Source organism: Macrotis lagotis, chromosome 1 (assembly GCF_037893015.1).
Source record: "Macrotis lagotis isolate mMagLag1 chromosome 1, bilby.v1.9.chrom.fasta, whole genome shotgun sequence".
NCBI classification, from domain to species: Eukaryota; Metazoa; Chordata; class Mammalia; order Peramelemorphia; family Peramelidae; genus Macrotis; species Macrotis lagotis.
Window position 1 is genome coordinate 682856541 of NC_133658.1, and position 18621 is coordinate 682875161.

General features: G+C 33.8%; 1 protein-coding gene across 1 annotated transcript in view; it reads left to right on the top strand.

Annotated features, from left to right (window-relative positions):
* Positions 1-18621, top strand: part of TTN (titin) — a 408614-nt gene that overhangs the window by 283148 nt on the left and 106845 nt on the right. The window contains exons 185-202 of the mRNA XM_074212758.1: positions 281-358; positions 1690-1764; positions 3441-3530; positions 4305-4364; positions 4609-4698; positions 9055-9105; positions 9713-10114; positions 11229-11507; positions 12631-12906; positions 13013-13152; positions 15275-15401; positions 15518-15781; positions 16110-16376; positions 16513-16776; positions 16870-17009; positions 17170-17296; positions 17428-17694; positions 17833-18099. Of these exons, the coding sequence (XP_074068859.1) occupies positions 281-358; positions 1690-1764; positions 3441-3530; positions 4305-4364; positions 4609-4698; positions 9055-9105; positions 9713-10114; positions 11229-11507; positions 12631-12906; positions 13013-13152; positions 15275-15401; positions 15518-15781; positions 16110-16376; positions 16513-16776; positions 16870-17009; positions 17170-17296; positions 17428-17694; positions 17833-18099 (3264 nt within the window). The remainder of the gene's footprint in view (positions 1-280; positions 359-1689; positions 1765-3440; positions 3531-4304; positions 4365-4608; positions 4699-9054; positions 9106-9712; positions 10115-11228; positions 11508-12630; positions 12907-13012; positions 13153-15274; positions 15402-15517; positions 15782-16109; positions 16377-16512; positions 16777-16869; positions 17010-17169; positions 17297-17427; positions 17695-17832; positions 18100-18621) is intronic.

Genomic DNA, 18621 nt, shown 5'->3' on the forward strand with positions numbered 1-18621 from the left:
TCATGTGAAATTCAGAAAGTCATTGTTAATATCTATTCATTTTTATAATATTACCAATTATTAGTGTGCCTGAAATTTTACAATAAGGCTAATTTTTAGGAGAAAAGGTTAAATGGCAATGTAAAGTTTAATATTTATTGTAAGGTCAAGTATGCTTTTCATGATTGCTTCTTGATGACATATAACTAAATTTGTTTAGAGAATTTTTCTGTTGAGCATATTTGGGGGTTTTTTAAATGCTCTGAAATAGTTTCACAATTTGCAATCATATTCTTTTAAGCACCTGGTGAAAAGAAAGTCCGAAAATTACTTCCTGAACCTGAACCTAAGCCAAAAGAAGAAGTTGTTTTGAAAAGCGGTATAGTACATTCATCATATCAAATTGGGGAGCTCTAAAATTGAACTTGAAGGCTTACAAAGACTTTCTGTCTTTTAAAAATATATTTTCTGATATTTCAAATTAATTTGAATTAAGTTGATATAAGGCTGTTGTTAAAAATGAACTTTAAAAATTGTTAAAGGAGACAGAATCTTTGTGGACTTTCAAAATATTTTGAAATTTATATTAGATATCTTTTTACTAAAATTAACATCTCTAAATTTATGATAGTTACAACTAATAATAATAATGAAGCGTATAATATGTCTAGTGATGGAATCTTATAAGTAAATCCACATAACAAAATATTAACATTCAATTATAAATCTTTAGACAATAAGAGGTTTACTAAATCTAATCTGAATAATACTAAAATATAATTAACTTTCACTTCCTATTTGTTAAATATTTTTGAATTACCAGTGCATTGTTAAAACAAAGAAGCAAGACCTAAAGGAAATTTTTCATAATACTGGTCCCTATGTCTCCTTATTGTAAGAGTTCTTAACTTTTTTTTGGAGTTTAAAATTTTTAGTGCAAGCTTTTTTACCTTGGAAATTGGCAAATCATGGTTTGATTTATTATTTTTTAATGATTGCCTAGACTTAAGAAAGTGATGGGGGAAATGTTGATAATGCAGATTAAACTTAAAAGAGTGCTGTGCATATAAACAAGTAATATACATATAGATGTATACACATATACATATCCCCCTTCCCCCAGAGAACCAATCATTAAACATTTACTAGCACACTTTTGCATGGTTTCCTTTGGCAATCTGATGAAGCCTTTGAAACCTTCCTCAGAATAATATTTTTAAATGCATAAAATGAAATATGTAAGATTACAATGGAAACCAATTTATTATAGTGAAATAATTACCAACTTTTTAAAAAATAAGTTCATGGATCTCAAGTCAAGAACCCCTATGATTAAGTTACTCTCAAGGCATCTATTATAATTATGTCCATTATACAAACAACCCTAGTACCTATTAAGAATCTTCTTTTAGAAATTAATGCATAAAAATATTTTTAGAATGTGTTGCTATTTAAATTAGTAAAATATTAAGGTCTTTTTTCTTCCCCAGTATTTAATTAGATGACTGAAGACAAGAAATACAATTATTCCAATGATCATCAAAACTTTAGGGCTGCTTTCCATATATAATTTCCATATATAGCCAAACATTCTAGAGGACTAAGTTGCATGCTGTCTGTTTTCCCTGTGCTTTGTACATTATGTGTGAGCTTCAACCTTGTCTTCATGATCACATCATGGTTTACAAATAAACCTTTTTGTCTTTAAAGTTCTTAGAAAGAGACCTGAAGAAGAAGAACCTAAAGTAGAGCCTAAAAAAGTAGAAAAGATTAAAAAACCTACAGGTAGGAGGAAAAATTACAGTGACAATTTTAAACCTAATTTTTTTTTTAACAGAACGAGAATACAAAAGGTTTATGTCGTAAACATAAATTGAATCAAATGTCAACATTATTGTCTTCCATTGGTCATTCTTTCATCTGTAAAGTAGTTCATGCTTTACCATTACCTGCTTTCTGCTTTCATTTTTTATATTTGTTAATGCCTTTTTAAAATTTTAATATTGTTATTCTTCCCCAGACTGCTTCAGTTCTTCTCTGAAATTGAAACAGTTAGATTATAATTCTAATGGAAGTTTCACAATACTTAAGTCTCAATGAGTTGGTACTAAGAGTGGATTGACCAATAGATAACAGGGTTGAATTTTATGAGATAATCTCTTACTGGATAGATTTAAAAATTTTGGAACTTATCATAGAATTAATAATTTACTCAATATCATAAATTCAGTGGGAAAATGCTGAAATAAATTTTGTCTCCAACTTCTTTTTACAAGGGTTGGTCAGGTTCCGGCTGAATCAAAATATTTTGCTTTAAGCCACCTCTTGAGAAAAATATATTGTCTAAAGAGACCCCAAATATGAGATTTAGTCCATATTTAGTTTGATTATTTGTTAGTAGTTTCTTACTCTAAATATTGCTCATAATATTTGTATTTGTTTTTAAGTAAGAATCACTGAAGGTCCACCATTAGCACCTCATCTGAAAGACCTTCAAAAGACTGATTCAGAGTTAATTGAAGATTTGGTTTAGTTTAGAATTTGTTTAACCACTCTGTAGTCTCTCCATGTCAGACATTAATTTTCATGTTGACAGAGAACAGACACACCTCTGGATGGACAGTGTTTGTACAAGAAATGACCTGAAGTATAACTGGAACTCATGAAATTATTTTTAGTATTGGCATAGTGTTACTACTACGATTGTGGGGTTGTGCCTAATTTATACGAAATTTCTCTACAGATGTGATTTGCTAACCACCCCACTGAGTAAAGAAATATGTTCTATTCAACAGTCAACAAGTTTTTATTGCAGATTTTATATATAAGTCTTTCCATCAATCCTCTTTTTACTAGCCCAACTAAATATCAGGATTTAAAGTACCTGACTATAACAACCTCACAAGTGGGAGGTCATTGCCTCACTAATCCAAGACATCTGGCAAGAGGATAATACTGAAGTCAAATACCTTCAGAATAAAAATCATCAAATATGGATGCCCCAAAGAAAGATAAGCCCATTTGAAAACACTATGAAATCAATCAATCCTCTGAACTAAGGCTATAGTTATAGGTAAAATTAGGACAGAAATTAAACATTTCTTTTTAGCCAACTCAAGATCTCAGAAAGTATTCCAAGTGCTAATTAATGACTTGGAGAACTTATAGGAATTTATGGTGGATAATATTACCAGTCTTGACTTTCGCTCATTTGTCTTGCAAACTAATGATAAAAATCCTTGGAAGCTATAAAAGAAACTTAGGAAGACAATAATAGAACCAAAGAGCAATAGGATCAATTAAATTTATTTAAGAATCCAATAACTATTGATTTCCTACCATAGAGACAATGGAATTTTATTTTCAAAATTTTCTTTTAATATCTTAATAAAATATCTGTTGATAAATGCTATCCAATAGAATAAAAAATCATATTAAAAGATACATTTACTATTTTATAGTTCCAGAACCACCAAAGAAGGCTGTTGATGAAGTTGAGGCACCCCCACCTGTCACTAAAAAAGAAATCAAAGTTCGAGAACCAACAAAAGGTGCAGATATTGGCATTTTCTTATGTTATTAGATATTTCATGAAAAGACATATAGGCTTTGAAATGTCATTACATCAGCTTTAAATTATTAGCACATGAACTAAACCAGAACTTTGTCTGAGGTTTTTTTTTTTTTTTTTTTAACATGCTTGCTCTCATGGGGCAACTAGGTGGTACAGTGGATAGAGCACCAGCCTGGAGTCAGTAGGAGCTGAGTTCAAATTCAGCCTCAAACACTTAATAATTACCTAACTGTGGCTTTGGGGAAGTCACTTAACCCCATTTGCCTTGCAAATATAAAAAAAAAAAGGTTGGGCCAGCTAGGTGGTGAAGTGGATAGAGTACTGGCCTTAGAGTCAGGAGTAAATAAGTTCAAATGTGACCTCAGACACTTTATAATTACCTAGCCGTGTGGCCTTGGGCAAGCCACTTAACCCCATTGCCTGGAAAAATCTAAAAAAAAAATGTTTGTTCTCCTTTTTGATTGATTTATGATTAGCTCCCTGCCACATGTTTAATAATTTTAAAGTAATGAATAGTAATCAACATTTGAGTAAAATAATACAGATAATTAAAATTATTCCAGTAAAGATCAATTTGATCAGTTGTGGCATTTTCTTTTCCTCTTTACTTTGTCTAAATGAAAGATATAATGATTTGTTGACAATAATGGCCATGTACCTAAGAAAATATTTCAGTTTCCTATTTTTCCCCCTGCTTAATGACTTTTGAGAAGCATCATGGTAACCTTTTAATCTTGTTATCTCCTTTAAGTGGCTGAAATCAAACCAGCAATACCTCTTCCTGCACCACCTGAACCAAAACCTGCACCAGGTGAGAGTTTGCATTAGAATATTTAAACTCCATTTCATACATGTCTTTATATGCAATAATGTTAAACAATTCACAGTTGAATAGGACAGGAATCCAAATTATAAATCATGGATGGTTTTATTGTTTTGATAAGTGAAATTAAAGTTTTTTTTAATTTTCTCTGGTGAACATTTAAGAAGGCTACTAGATCAGGGTTCAAGAGGTGAATACAGAGAAAATTAATGGAATGGAAATCTCTTTACAGAAGTAAAAGTTGCTAAACCTGTTGAACCACCACCAGCACCAGTGGCAGCTCCTACTCCTGTGACAGTTCCAGTTGTTGGAAAGAAAGCAGGTATTTATATTGCTTTGATAAAGTATTTAATCCTGCCAGTGAAACATGGACAGACATTATTTTGACATTTCAATGTACTTTATATATAGAAATACACATGCCATTTACATTTTTGTTATATGAACATCTTCATGAAAAATTTCTGCATCTGATAATCTTTACATTTAAATATCAACTATTTGGCCTTTTCAAATTGTCTTTGTTGTGTCTTGGCTGGTATGTACATCATTGTGTTGTGTTTTGTATGTTTTTTCAAGTGAGTAATAAATGTGTTCACTCCTAGTGAAGATACCAAAGAAGTCCTCCTCTTCTTTACAGAAAGAGGATAATATATTCAGGCACAAATGCCTCTTTTAATTCCCCATCCTCATCCTGTAAAGCTCATTTCTCAGGAAAAAAACTGAAGATTTAGTCTTCAAACTTTTAGACATGAGACATTATAATTAGTGATGATACAATGATTTTTCCATAAATGATCACTCAAAATGATGTAGCAGTCTTCAAGTAATAAAATGTTAGAATTGGAAGGGGCCTCAAAGATCTTCTTTACCAAGCCTTTTATTTAGATATGGACAAACTGAGGCCATTAAAGGAAAATAACTTACCCTACCTCACAGAACAGAGTTCATATTCAAATACAGATCTTTGGATTGTTCTTTTCTCTCTGAGTCATACTACCTCCAAAATTTAGTTTTGAGAATCCTTATTTATATTTGATGTCTTAATCTGTCAACAAGTGATAATTACTTTAAGAATCAAGAAGGCCTTGGTCTGGCTTCTGAAAAGAAAAATTTTCTGAGTTTATCTCCACATCCTTGGAAAAGTCCAACAGGTTTGAATGTACTTGTGATTGTGGCTAATATGATATTAAAGGACAAAAGTGATCTAGGTTCTTTTCGTTTCAGGTACTATTTGAAATTTGTATCTTAAGATATTTGTTCCTTATACTTATGCTTATGGAATATTTTTCTTCTTTTGACCTTCTATAATTTAAATGTGACACCTTTATAGGTGCAGAAAAACATGACATACCATCCATTTTAAAGCAGAAAGGTATAATACAAGCCACCAAACAATCCAAAGTTGAAATAACTGGAAGAAAAGAGGTGTCCCCTGCAGGTGAGAAATATCTATGTATAAAGGACAATATAAAACCTGAAACATCTGAAAGGGTTAGAGCAGAAGAAATGCCTGCAGGAAACATCTTACTTGAAACGCCAGAGAGGATATCAGAAGATGAAGGGGGAAAACATTTTCTTAAAGAACTTTTTTCTGTCCATAAAGAATACGAACAGGAAAGAGCTCCTATTCTTCCTATTCCTATTCCTTCCAAAATAACACTCACAGTTCTAAGTGCCCTAGAACGCGTGTCTAAAAGAAGAGCACGGGCAATAAAATCCATTTGGGCACCTGTTGAATTTGACAAAAGAACTTCAAAAGAAAGAAATGAGGAAATGGAAACATGTGTTTATAAGAAAAATGAAGAAACCCAGATGTCAAATGAGACTAAAAGAAATCCACTAAAAGAAATAAAAGATACCCTCCCAAAGGAACAAGTACTGGAGTCTTCTGAAAAGAGCAATGAATGGAAGTCTAACCTTAGAGATATTCCTGCTCCTCAGGAAAAGAGAGAAATTGCAAAAATTGAGGAAGGAGTTTCTGAAGAATCATTTCAAGTTCTTCAGAAAACAAGAGAGAACATTGGTATGCTAGAAAAAACAAAGGCTGCTTCTCTCCAAACGAAATATGAGGGCATTCATGGGGATGATTTAATTAATTATCCAGAAAAGATAAAGGAAATTGACCAGGTAGTTGAAGGTAAAGTTCAGATAATATCTGATTTGGACAAAGCCAGAGACTTAGTCAAAGAAAGTCAAGGTCTTAATTCAGAAGTTGAGGAAATGGGAAGTGCTTTGCAAGAGAAAAATTCATTTGAACTCAAAGACAAGAAAGAGGAAGAGAGAAGAGAAGCAAATACAAGGGAAGAAGAAACCAAGTCAATAACAGAAGCACAGGTGAAGAGAGAAGATAAAAATATAGGAACTGTAGTAGTGTGTGCAGGAACAGCAAAATCAGATATAAAAGTAAAATACAAATGGAAACCAGAGCCAAAGCCAAGTATAATTTCAAAGCATGAGCAAGATGATGAACCTTTCATAGAAAAGGTTAAAAAATCAGATGACGTAAGTGATGCTATAAGCTCCAAATCTCCAAAAGTAGTTCCTCCCTCTTGGTCCACAGTTACAAGGCAGAAAGCACAAGAAAACGTTCAAGTATTTCAAGAAATGCCTGAAAATGAAAAGGAAGAAAGTAAAATTCTTAAAGTGAAGACATTTGAAAGTATATGGACTCCTTTTATTGTCAAAGAAACTACAGTTTTTAAAAAGGACTCTGATATCCCAAAAGATCTTAATCCTGAAGGGAATATATCAGAGGAGGTAGAAGAGGATATAAACTGGGATTTGGAATTGGCTGAACTTTCTGAAGATTCTGGTGATCTTTCAGAAAATATTTGGGAATGGGAAGACTATGAACTGCACAAAGGAAAGTCTGATGAAAGGAGAGGTGAGAAAGGTTAACCCAAACTCATGCAAAGAGATCATCCTACATGCTTGGGTTTTGGAAAGGATCATCCTTTGATCCATTTGTGTTCATTTGTCAGTTTTGTCCTTGTTTTTCAGCTGTGTCCATCTGTTTATCAAATTGTCTTATTCACATTCAAATATTCTTTTTCCTTTTTTTTTTTGTCCATTTGATCCCTGAACCATCAGAGCCACCAGTCATTTATGCTTTTAGTTAAGTTTGGCATTTTATTTTGCTGTGTGTTTGCTGGCATCTTGCAATCATTTTTGTTGCATTGCTTGAAAAATTGATGTCCCACATTTCATGTAGCTTGAACATATATATTTGCACTGAAGATGCATGATGTGCTGTCCAACAAAAAGTCATAAATAGAAATATGATAAAGTAGAAAGTAAAACAGTTATTAATGGGATATAGCAAATTTTGCTAACTCATTGAAAGCATTTTATTGCTTTCCTCACTGTCATGCATTTCATTTATACAACTTATTTTATTCTATTTAAAATATGTGATTTTAGCTAAATTTTTAAGACTTTAAAATATTTTAAGTTTTTATGTGAGTTCTTATTTTTAATGATTATCATTAGAATCAAAATATATAAGAAGTTAAATCCTTTTCTAATCACCTTTTTAAAATACACTGAATCAATTTATATGGTCATTTTTATATATTCTAAGATAGTTTCTATTTTTCTTTTTATATTTACCACTCTTCCTTCTCTAAATGAGTTTTTTGCACCCATTAATAGTATAGTGATAATAGAAAGTTTGATCCCATTTTCAGCTTTGTTTTTTTTATTCTAAAACTTAGAACATCAGAGCTTACTTCTAAATCAATGACTATTATTTCTACTTCATGATGATTTTATAGAAGCATAGTAGAGAGAAAAGAATCTCTAATTTGTGCTTAAAAATACATTGGGAAATAAAATCTTTAAAAGAAAAAATACATTGGTGATTATAACATGATTCTGTAGCTCATTATATTTAGAGCTGAAAGAGACCTTTGAGAACTTCTAGTTCAATCCCTTCCTTTTTAAGTATGGGGAAAGTGAATTATAGGTCACACTGGCAACAAGTGGCAAAGACAGAGCTTGAACCCCACAGCTTTTGACTTCAAGTTCAGTGCTCTTTCCACTGAATTTTATTTCAAACACAGTTTTGCCTCAGACCCAGCTGGATTTCTTAGAAATATCTTTTCTCCTTATAGCCAATTCAATTCAGCATATCACAATACAATTTTTCCCACCTAAGGCAAAGATAAAACTTTCATAATAGCAGAAGAATTGTGTTCATTGATGTCAGGTAAACACAATGAGTTACCTTCTTTAACAATGCAGTTCAGCGTCTCCTTGCACTGAGATGTTAAGTGACTTGTCTAGGGTGACACAACTAACGTGACAGAGTTAGAATCTGAACTCAGGTTTTCCTGCTTCTGAGGCCAGTTCTTTATCTGCTTCACCACACTGCCTCTCATATATTCCAAAAGAGTAGAGAAAAAAATAAAATAATTATTTTTTATTCAAGGTTTTAAATATTCTTCTAATTTATATGTAAATGTTCATATTTTGACTAGACAAATTGATCCCAGAATTTACTTTTGGCAGCATCAAAAATATTCTACTCATAAGTTGTATAAATATTTGAACAGGTTCTTTTGGTATAAATATATATGCATATATATATTATGAAGAACATGCTGCCTGTCTTTTTTTTATAAATTTAAAAGATGTTTTAAGATTTTTCTAACTATTTTTTCATTTTTTACTTCAGAAGCCAAAGCACCTAAAGAGGAAGCAGCCAAACCAAAAGGACCTATCAAAGGTAAATCGAACCAAATCAAGCTAAACCAAAAAACCCCCAAAGACTAATGTTTGTATTTTATTGTTTGCATGATAATTCCCAAGCCTCATAGCAAAAGACAAAGGTTAATAATTCATATTCATCCTAGCAAACATATTTTGATGAGACCATTTAGGAATCTGAATCTATCAAATTGTAGAATTCTGTTTTATATATATATAGAGAGAGAGAATGAAAAATATATTTTGGACAAGTTGAACATATGAACAAAAATCAGCATTGGACACATAGGCTTATAAATTTTTACATACAAAAAAGCAATTTATACACATTTTTATTTGGGGCATTTTCATTTGACAGATAACATATATATTTGTATTAATCTTTGTTTCTTCTTTTAATGTCAAATGATCCTTCCAACTGGAAGGCAAGCAATAGAAAGTGAAGGCAAGTTTTCACTTAACTAGCTCTGAATTCTCATCTTTTCACTGCTTTGTCACCGTTTTTCTTAACTGGAAGCTGAATGCCAGATCCCTACTTTGGTTACATATTGCTTAAAAGTACTCTAGTCTCTAGATACAGTCAAATCTCAAACCAATGCTATTTTCTTTGTATTTCCTTCCATCAGGTGTAGCCAAAAAGACACCTTCTCCAATAGAGATGGAAAAGAAAAAGCTAAGACCAGGAAGTGGAGGGGAGAAGCCGCCTGATGAGGCCCCTTTCACCTACCAACTCAAGGCTGTGCCCTTGAAGTTCGTGAAAGAAATCAAAGACATTGTCCTGAAAGAAGCAGAGTCTGTTGGTTCTTCTGCCATCTTTGAATGCCTTGTCTCTCCCTCCACTGCCATCACAAGCTGGATGAAGGATGGGAGCAATATTCGCGAAAGCCCCAAGCACAGGTTCATTGCAGATGGTAAAGACAGAAAGTTGCATATCATTGATGTCCAACTTTCAGATGCTGGTGAATACACTTGTGTTTTGCGTCTGGGAAATAAAGAAAAGACCTCCACAGCAAAACTGGTTGTTGAAGGTAATTATAAGCATTTCTAACATTCTTTAAATTCAGCTTTTCCTGAGAGTTCTGTGACAACTTAAGGTATAGTTATAAACAGCATGATTACCATTTTCTAAGAATTTCACATCTTATGTGAAAATTCATATTTTATGTGAATTATATTATATTTATAATTAAATGCATAATTATATACACATATATGCACACAAATATAAAACTCCAAAGGCAAGAAGCCTTTCCCAGGTCTCCTTCCCTCTGAGATTACTCTTAATTTATCATCTGTATATATATCTTGTATATAATTGTTTGCATACCTCATTAGACTATAAATTGCCTGGATTGCTGAGCTTGGAATCAGGAAGACATAAATCCAAATCCATCCTTAGGCACTTACTAACTATGTGACTTTAAGTCACTTAACTTCTGTTTGCCTCGGTTTCCTCATCTATAAGATTGGAATAAAAATAACACTTACCTCCCAGGGTTGTTGTGAAGATGAAATGACAAATATTTAGCAGATTACCTGACACATAGTTGATGCTGTCTAAATGTTAGTAAGTAGTGGTTGTAATGGTGATGATGATAGTAGAGCAGTGATACTAGTAGTGGTAGTCATGGTAGTAGTACTAGTAATTATAGTAGTATAGCAGTAGTAATAAAAGAAGTATTAAGTAGTGGTAGTAGTAATAGTAGTAATAATGCTAGTATTAAGTGGTAATAATAATAGTAGTGATGATAGTAGCAGTAGTAATAGTAATAGTAGGTAGTAGTAATACGAATAGTATTAAGTAATAATAGTAGTAATGATATTAGTAATAGTAGTAATGATGTAGTAACCATAGTAATAGTGGTTGTGGTAGTGGTAGTAGTAGAAGAAGAAGGAGAAGGAGGAGAAGGAAAAAGAGGAGGAAAAAGTGGTATGGTGGTGGTGGTGGTGGTGGTGGTGGTGGTGGTGGTGGTACTGGTGATATAAGAGGAGCAATAATTGCTTTTTCCTTTCTTTGTATACCCAGTAGCAGCACCACAAAACAGAAGGTTAATAAATGCTAATTAACTAACTTTATAGAGAGATAATGCCTCTAATCTGGAAAAACTTAACAGAGGATAATATCTAAATTTTCTTCAACAGAATTGCCTGTCCGTTTTGTAAAGACACTAGAAGAAGAAGTGACTGTGGTTAAAGGTCAGCCATTATACTTGAGTTGTGAATTGAACAAAGAACGAGATGTGGTCTGGAGGAAGGATGGAAAGATCATTGTGGAGAAACCTGGCAAAATTGTACCAGGTGTTATTGGCTTGCTTCGTGCCCTAACTATTAATGATGCTGATGATTTTGATGCTGGAACATACACTGTCACTGTGGAAAATGCCAACAATCTTGAGTGTTCATCTTGTGTAAAAGTTGTAGGTTAGTATTCATAAGTACAATTTGGTTTTTTTCCTTTCATACATTATGCTGGAGTAAGAGTTAAAGAATGGGGCTAGATATCGCTGTGGCTAGAACTCTGTGCTTAGGGTCAGGAAAACAACTTCAAGAGTTCATATCTGGCTGCAGATATGTACTGACTATGTGATCCTGAATAATGTTTGCCTCAATTTCCTCAACTATAAGATTAGCTGGAGAAGAAAATGGCAAACCACTTCAGTGTCTTTGCCAAGAAAACTCCAAATAGGGTCATGAAGAGTTGGACATGATTGACCCAACAAGAGTACTTCTTTTAAAAATATTGAAATTTAGGATCAAACATACCTAAAGAAGAATGACAAAATGTGACTCTCTCAGATACATGGGGTATTAATTTTGGCCACTTTGTGATATCATTTTTCATTAATTCTATCAAGGAATCAAGAATTAAGCTTAAAGATGACACATTTTATTCCAATAAAAATATCTTCAATACTGAGTTAAGCACCCTTAAAATTAATTTAAAGTACATTAAATTTATTTTTCTATTTATGATTCCTAATTTTGCCACAAATTCCATTATACTAAATTCCAAATCTATTGAGGTACCTGGTGGCACAGTGGACAGAGTACTTGAGTCTGGAGTCAGGAAGAACTGAGTTCAAATAAGACCTCAGACATTTACTAACTGGGAAAGTCACTTCACTTCTATTTGCTGAAATTCCTAAACTGTAAAATGGAATAAAAATAGTACCTACCTCCTGCAGTTGTTGTGAGGATTAAATAAGATAATTTTTATAAAAATATTTAGGATAATGCCTACCTCATAGTATTATGCAAATTCTTATTCTCTCTTCCCCAGACATAGCAATGCATTGCTTTCCCACTAATACAGATAGCTCTGCCCCAACTGACAATATATCATGGACTTTTTATTTGTACAATAATACTAAATCATATATCAACTTTCCTCATGCCTGTATTTTTTTCCTACTGTATAAGATCAGTATAAATCAAAATGATGTTAAATAAGCAGAAATTCATTTTATTTTAAGTAATTACCAATGAGACTACTTTATATTGGTTGTTTCCATCCTAATTTTTGTTCAATTCCTTTCTAATGCAGAAATCATAAGGGAATGGTTGGTAAAACCTATAAGAGATCAGCATGTGAAACCCAAGGGTACAGCTATTTTCTCCTGTGACATTGCTAAAGACACACCCAATATTAAGTGGTTCAAAGGATATGATGAAATTCCTATGGAACCTACTGATAAGACTGAGATTCTGAAAGATGGAAACCATCTGTACCTCAAAATCAAGAATGCCATGCCAGAAGATATCGATGAATATGCAATAGAAATTGAAGGGAAAAGATATCCTGCAAAGCTGACTCTTGGAGGTATGATTTTTTTTCTATAAAATGTTCCTTTCTATATAGCAACCTATTAAATAAAATGCAGATTTTTCATCAAAAATGTTGTGGGTTTCACCCCTTCTCATCCCAGATCGTGAGGTTGAGCTCCTGAAACCAATAGAGGATGTGACAATTTATGAGAAAGAAAGTGCAAGCTTTGATGCAGAAATTTCCGAGGCAGATGTTGCTGGAGAATGGAAGCTGAAGGGAGAAATTCTGAGACCATCTCCTGTAAGTAATCTCACAATTACAATTGTATTTCATTTATAGAGTAGGAGGATATTATAGGAAAAGTGGGGCCATATAATGAAAAGAGCATTAACTGGTCTTAGAGTAAGAAGACTTAGATCTACAGTGTGATTATACCACCCATTGATTGATGACTGGGAGCATGGCAGTCACCTCAAACAAGATTAGCCTCTGAACTTCAGTTTCCAAATATTTAAAAAGTGGAGATGGTAACAACTGCCATTCTGATCTTGTTTCAAGGATCAAATGAGATAAAAGGCATGAATATTCTTGACCTGCCCTCTTCTAGTTCTGCCTGCCTTGTCTAACACTGCTCATTATCCTTTGCTGGATCTTGCCTATTACCTATGAGTTCACCCAATGCTTCTGTTCTGTACCACCTTCTCTCTCTCTCTCTCTCTCTCTCTCTCTCTCTCTCTCTCTCTCTCTCTCTCTCTCTCTCTCTCTCCTTTTTCTTGGTGACCTCATCAGCTAACCATGATCTAAATTACCATTACTCTGCAGATGACTCCTAGATCTCTATACCTAGCCCTTGTCTTTTTCTTAAGCTCCTGTCTTACCTACATTTCAAACTGGATAGTCCACAACACCTCAAACTCAATGAGTCTAGAGCAGAACTCATTATCTTTCTTTTATTAAGGACACCTCCAATTAATTTCCCTATGACAGTAAAGGATACCACCAACCTTCTATATTATCCTTGACTTCTCACATTCACTCCATATGTCCAATCAGCTGCCAGATCTGGTCATTTTTATCCCCATAATCTCTTACATATGCACTTACACAGTAACCACCTACATTGAGGCCCTCTTTTTTTATTGTAGTAGTCTCTTCTTTGATTCCTCTACTTCAAGACTTTCCTCCCTTTAATACAGTCTGCATAGTTGCCAATGTAATTTTATTATTATCATTATTATATTATTGATTATGATAATAGCTTGCATTTATATAATGCTTTGAAAGGTTTGCAAAGCATTCTGTTAATATTAATTCATTTGATCCTCATAACACTAGATAATGTTATTACTGTTTACTGTTGCACATGGACATTGTTCCATTTTATACTAGTGCATCTTTGTGCCAATTTACTCCCATGGCAAATTCACCTGCTCTTTTACTTCTGCATCTCAGAATCTTTAGTTTCCTTCTAGAGAGAAATAATGCACCACCTTATGTATGGAACCTTTCCTGATCCTCTCAGTGCTTTCCTTCTCCAAACTACCTGGATTTATTTTTGAATATATACAATATATATACTGATAAATTAGCATGTAGTCTCCTGTGTTAGACCGAAAACACTTTGAGGGTAGTGACTATTTCATTTTTGACATTGCTATCAGTAGCACCTATATATAGTGTTTCCAGATAAGAAAGACTTAATATTCACTGATTAACTGATTTGATATAGAAAGGAAGGTATTGATTCTATTCAGCAAGTCTTTCTTTAATCAAGCGCCATGCTAGGTGGTTAAAGATGAAAAGCCAGAAATGAAAACAGTTTTACCCACAAGGAGCCTGCATTACTTATTGTATCCCATGCTTGTTGGGAATGATAAAGAGGGAATACTTTAAGTTGTTCATGTACAGCTTGGACTTGTCTTCTGAGGTCCATTCCAACTCTAAAATTCCTTTCTTCTATTGTTTAAATGACTACACAGAATTCATTTTGCATAATATGATTTTAAATTATGCCATTGCTTCTATATCAACTTAAAGACTCAACTGTAACTTTTTAATTGTTTCATTGGACCTCTTAAATTTAAAAAAGAAGTACCTATTTGATGTAGGGCTTATTATGTATAAATACTTTTTAAGTGATTTTAATTTGTTTTTATATTAAGTCCTTTAAAAAATTTGTGTTGGGGCAGGTAGGTGGCACAGTACATAGAGCACTGGCCCTGGAGTCAGGAGGACCTGAGCTCAAATCCAGCTTCAGACACTTAATAATTGCCTAGCTTGGGCAAGACACTCTTAACATCATTTCCTTAAAAAAATAAAATTTTAAAAAATAAAAAATATGTGTTATGTTTATTTGATGCATTTATCTAGCAATATCCTTCTGTTTACCTAGAGTTTAACAAAATTGTGCAATTTTTCCCAGACTTGTGAAATCAAAATGGATGGAGGAAAACGTTTCCTAACTTTGCACAAAGTCAAATTGGATCAAGCTGGGGAAGTCTCTTATCAAGCCTTCAATGCATTTACATCTGCCATTTTGACAGTGAAAGGTACAAAACTTTTGGTCTTCCCTTGTGGACTGAGATCATCTTCATTCTGCCTTTCTTTCTGTGACTGCAAAAAAACTAATTCTTCACTTTTTTGGGTTTTCTATTTTTCTTTTCAGAAATTGAACTTGATTTTGCTGTACCCTTGAAGGATGTCACCGTTCCAGAAAAACGACAGGCTCGATTCGAATGTGTCCTCACAAGAGAGGCAAACGTAATATGGTCTAAAGGGCCTGATATCATCAAAGCCAGTGACAAATTTGATATTATTGCAGATGGAAAGAAACATATCCTTGTCATCAATGATTCTCAATTTGATGATGAAGGAGTCTACACAGCTGAAGTTGAGGGCAAGAAGACCTCTGCCAGATTATTTGTGGAAGGTAAATTGCTCCTCATATAAAAGATTAAAAACAGTACATATGTGTTTTGCTTATGAGATTTGTACTTCATGAGATCTGGGTCATACAGATTAAAAAGTTATCTGGAAACTTAATAATCATACTATGCATAATTATCAGACTATACATATTTTAGAAGATTATCCACCCTAGGGAGATACATATTTATTCATTCAACCATATTTGTTGATCAAGGCCCTCTGCTAGTCAATTATTCTTTTGTTTTTCCTGTCTTTCATTGATTTTTCATGCACCATATAAAGGAATTTTTAAAGTATGCAATCACTTACTCCTCATGTTTACATTTTAGGTATAAGGTTGAAATTCATGTCACCTCTGGAAGACCAAACTGTGAAAGAAGGAGAAACAGCTACTTTTGTTTGTGAACTCTCTCATGAAAAGATGCATGTTACCTGGTTTAAAAATGATGTCAAACTCCACACAAGCAGAACAGTGCTCATCTCTTCTGAGGGCAAAACCCACAAGTTGGAAATGAGGGAAGTGACTCTTGATGATATATCCCAGATAAAGGCTCAAGTCAAAAACCTGAATTCTACTGCCCATCTAAAAGTCTTAGGTAATGTGAACTGATTTTAACTTTTCTATGACTAAAGACTTGTTCTGGGAAAATATTGAATATTTAAGAAATTTTGGGACACATTCTCATCCTCTTGATGAATATTGCCTGTTTCATATTGATGTGTCTTTTGCAGAGGCTGATCCATACTTCACTGTGAAGTTACATGATTTTACTGGAATTGAGAAAGATGAGATTGTCCTGAAATGTGAAGTTAGCAAAGATGTGCCTGTAAAATGGTTCAAGGATGGAGAAGAGATTACTCCTTCAACCAAATACTCTATTAAGACAGATGGCCTGCGTCGCATATTAAAAATCAAGAAGACGGAGCTTAAAGATAAGGGAGAATATTCTTGTGATTGTGGGACAGACAAAACAACAGCCAATGTCAATGTTGAGGGTGAGTTACAGAGAAATCTAAATCTAGAACAACCTGATTCTCATAGCTGATTTGTTCAGGTTAATGATACTATGTATATTCCAATCATTCCAGCTCGATTAATAAAAGTTGAAAAACCTCTCTATGGAGTGGAAGTGTTTGTTGGAGAAACAGCACGCTTTGAAATTGAACTTTCTGAACCCGATGTTCATGGTCAGTGGAAGCTAAAGGGAGAGCTTTTGAGTGCTTCTCCGGTAAGCCTGATTACTTTCTAGGGAGGGAGGATGTGCCATGTCATTTAGAAAATAAAAGTTATTCTCAAATGAAATTCTCTCTTGCTGTTTTCAAGCCTTCATATTACCTTATGAAAACTGAACTTTTTTCCCCTCCTTTCTAAATCCCTGTACCTAATAGAACTGTGAAATCATTGAAGATGGAAAGAAACATGTCTTGGTCCTTTATAACTGCCAGTTGGACATGACTGGAGAGGTTTCCTTCCAGGCTGCCAATGCTAAATCTGCTGCTAATCTTAAAGTCAAAGGTATGGTTTATCTACGATCTATGCTTTCTGTTTTCTATGGAGAATTTCCTTAGTAAAGTCCACAAGTAGGATGGGACTTTATGAATGGAATTATATTTGATGTCTTCTCCTCCTCATCTGGATTCTTGCAGAACTCCCACTCATCTTCATTACACCACTCAGTGACGTCAAAGTCTTTGAGAAAGATGAAGCCAAATTTGAGTGTGAAGTATCCAGGGAACCCAAAACATTCCGCTGGTTGAAAGGCACCCAGGAAATCACAAGTGATGATAAAGTTGAACTTATAAAGGATGGAACCAGGCACTCAATGGTGATCAAGTCAGCTGCTTTTGAAGATGAGGGAAAATATATGTTTGAGGCTGAAGACAAGCGGACAAGTGGAAAACTAATCATCGAAGGTTTGTCTTTCCTGCCTGGTCTTTTGAAACTCCTTTTACTTCCTATGAAGTGTTTTTTAGCTATAAGATATTATAGGAAATAAGGTATTGCCTTATAAGTGTTAGAATGAATGAGAAGTTTGTTTTCTCCCAATTTAGGAATTCGTCTCAAATTCCTCACTCCACTCAAGGACGTGACAGCCAAGGAACGGGAAAGTGCTGTGTTTACAGTAGAACTATCCCATGACAATATCCCAGTTAGCTGGTTCAAAAATGACCAACGGTTGCACACCAGCAAGTTGGTTTCAATGCATGATGAAGGCAAGATCCATTCCATCACATTCAAAGACCTCACTATTGATGATACATCCCAAATCAAAGTGGAAGCTATGGGGATAGCTTCTGAAGCTAAACTTACTGTGCTTGGTAAGTGACTGGCATAAGTCTAGATTTTTTACATTTTTTAAATTATCAGTTTGTGAGGAAGAGGGGTTGCTTTACAATTTACTATTTTTCCTCATCCCACCTCTAAGTTTAATACCAATCAGTGATTGCAAAGCATGTGTTAGAAAGTAGAAGTAGACTAGAATACCAGTATGGGTCTTAAAAACTAAATTCTTGGGGTGGCTAGGTGGCACAGTGGATAGAGCACCAGCCCTGGAGTCAGGAGTACCTGAGTTCAAATTTGACCTTAGACACTTAATTACCTAGCTGTGTGGCCTTGGGCAAGCCACTTAACCCCATTGCCTTGCAAAAAAAAAAAAACAACTAGATTCTTGGTATAATTAAGTCAAATGTAAGACTTTTTTAACTTGCTTAAAATTTACTTGTCTAACTATTGAAACTTCCGTGAGAATATAAAACCATGATATAAATACTTATTCCTTTTCTTCCCCTTCTAGTTTGAATAAAGGAAGATGTAAGGAAGTTATGGTTGCTTTAAGTATT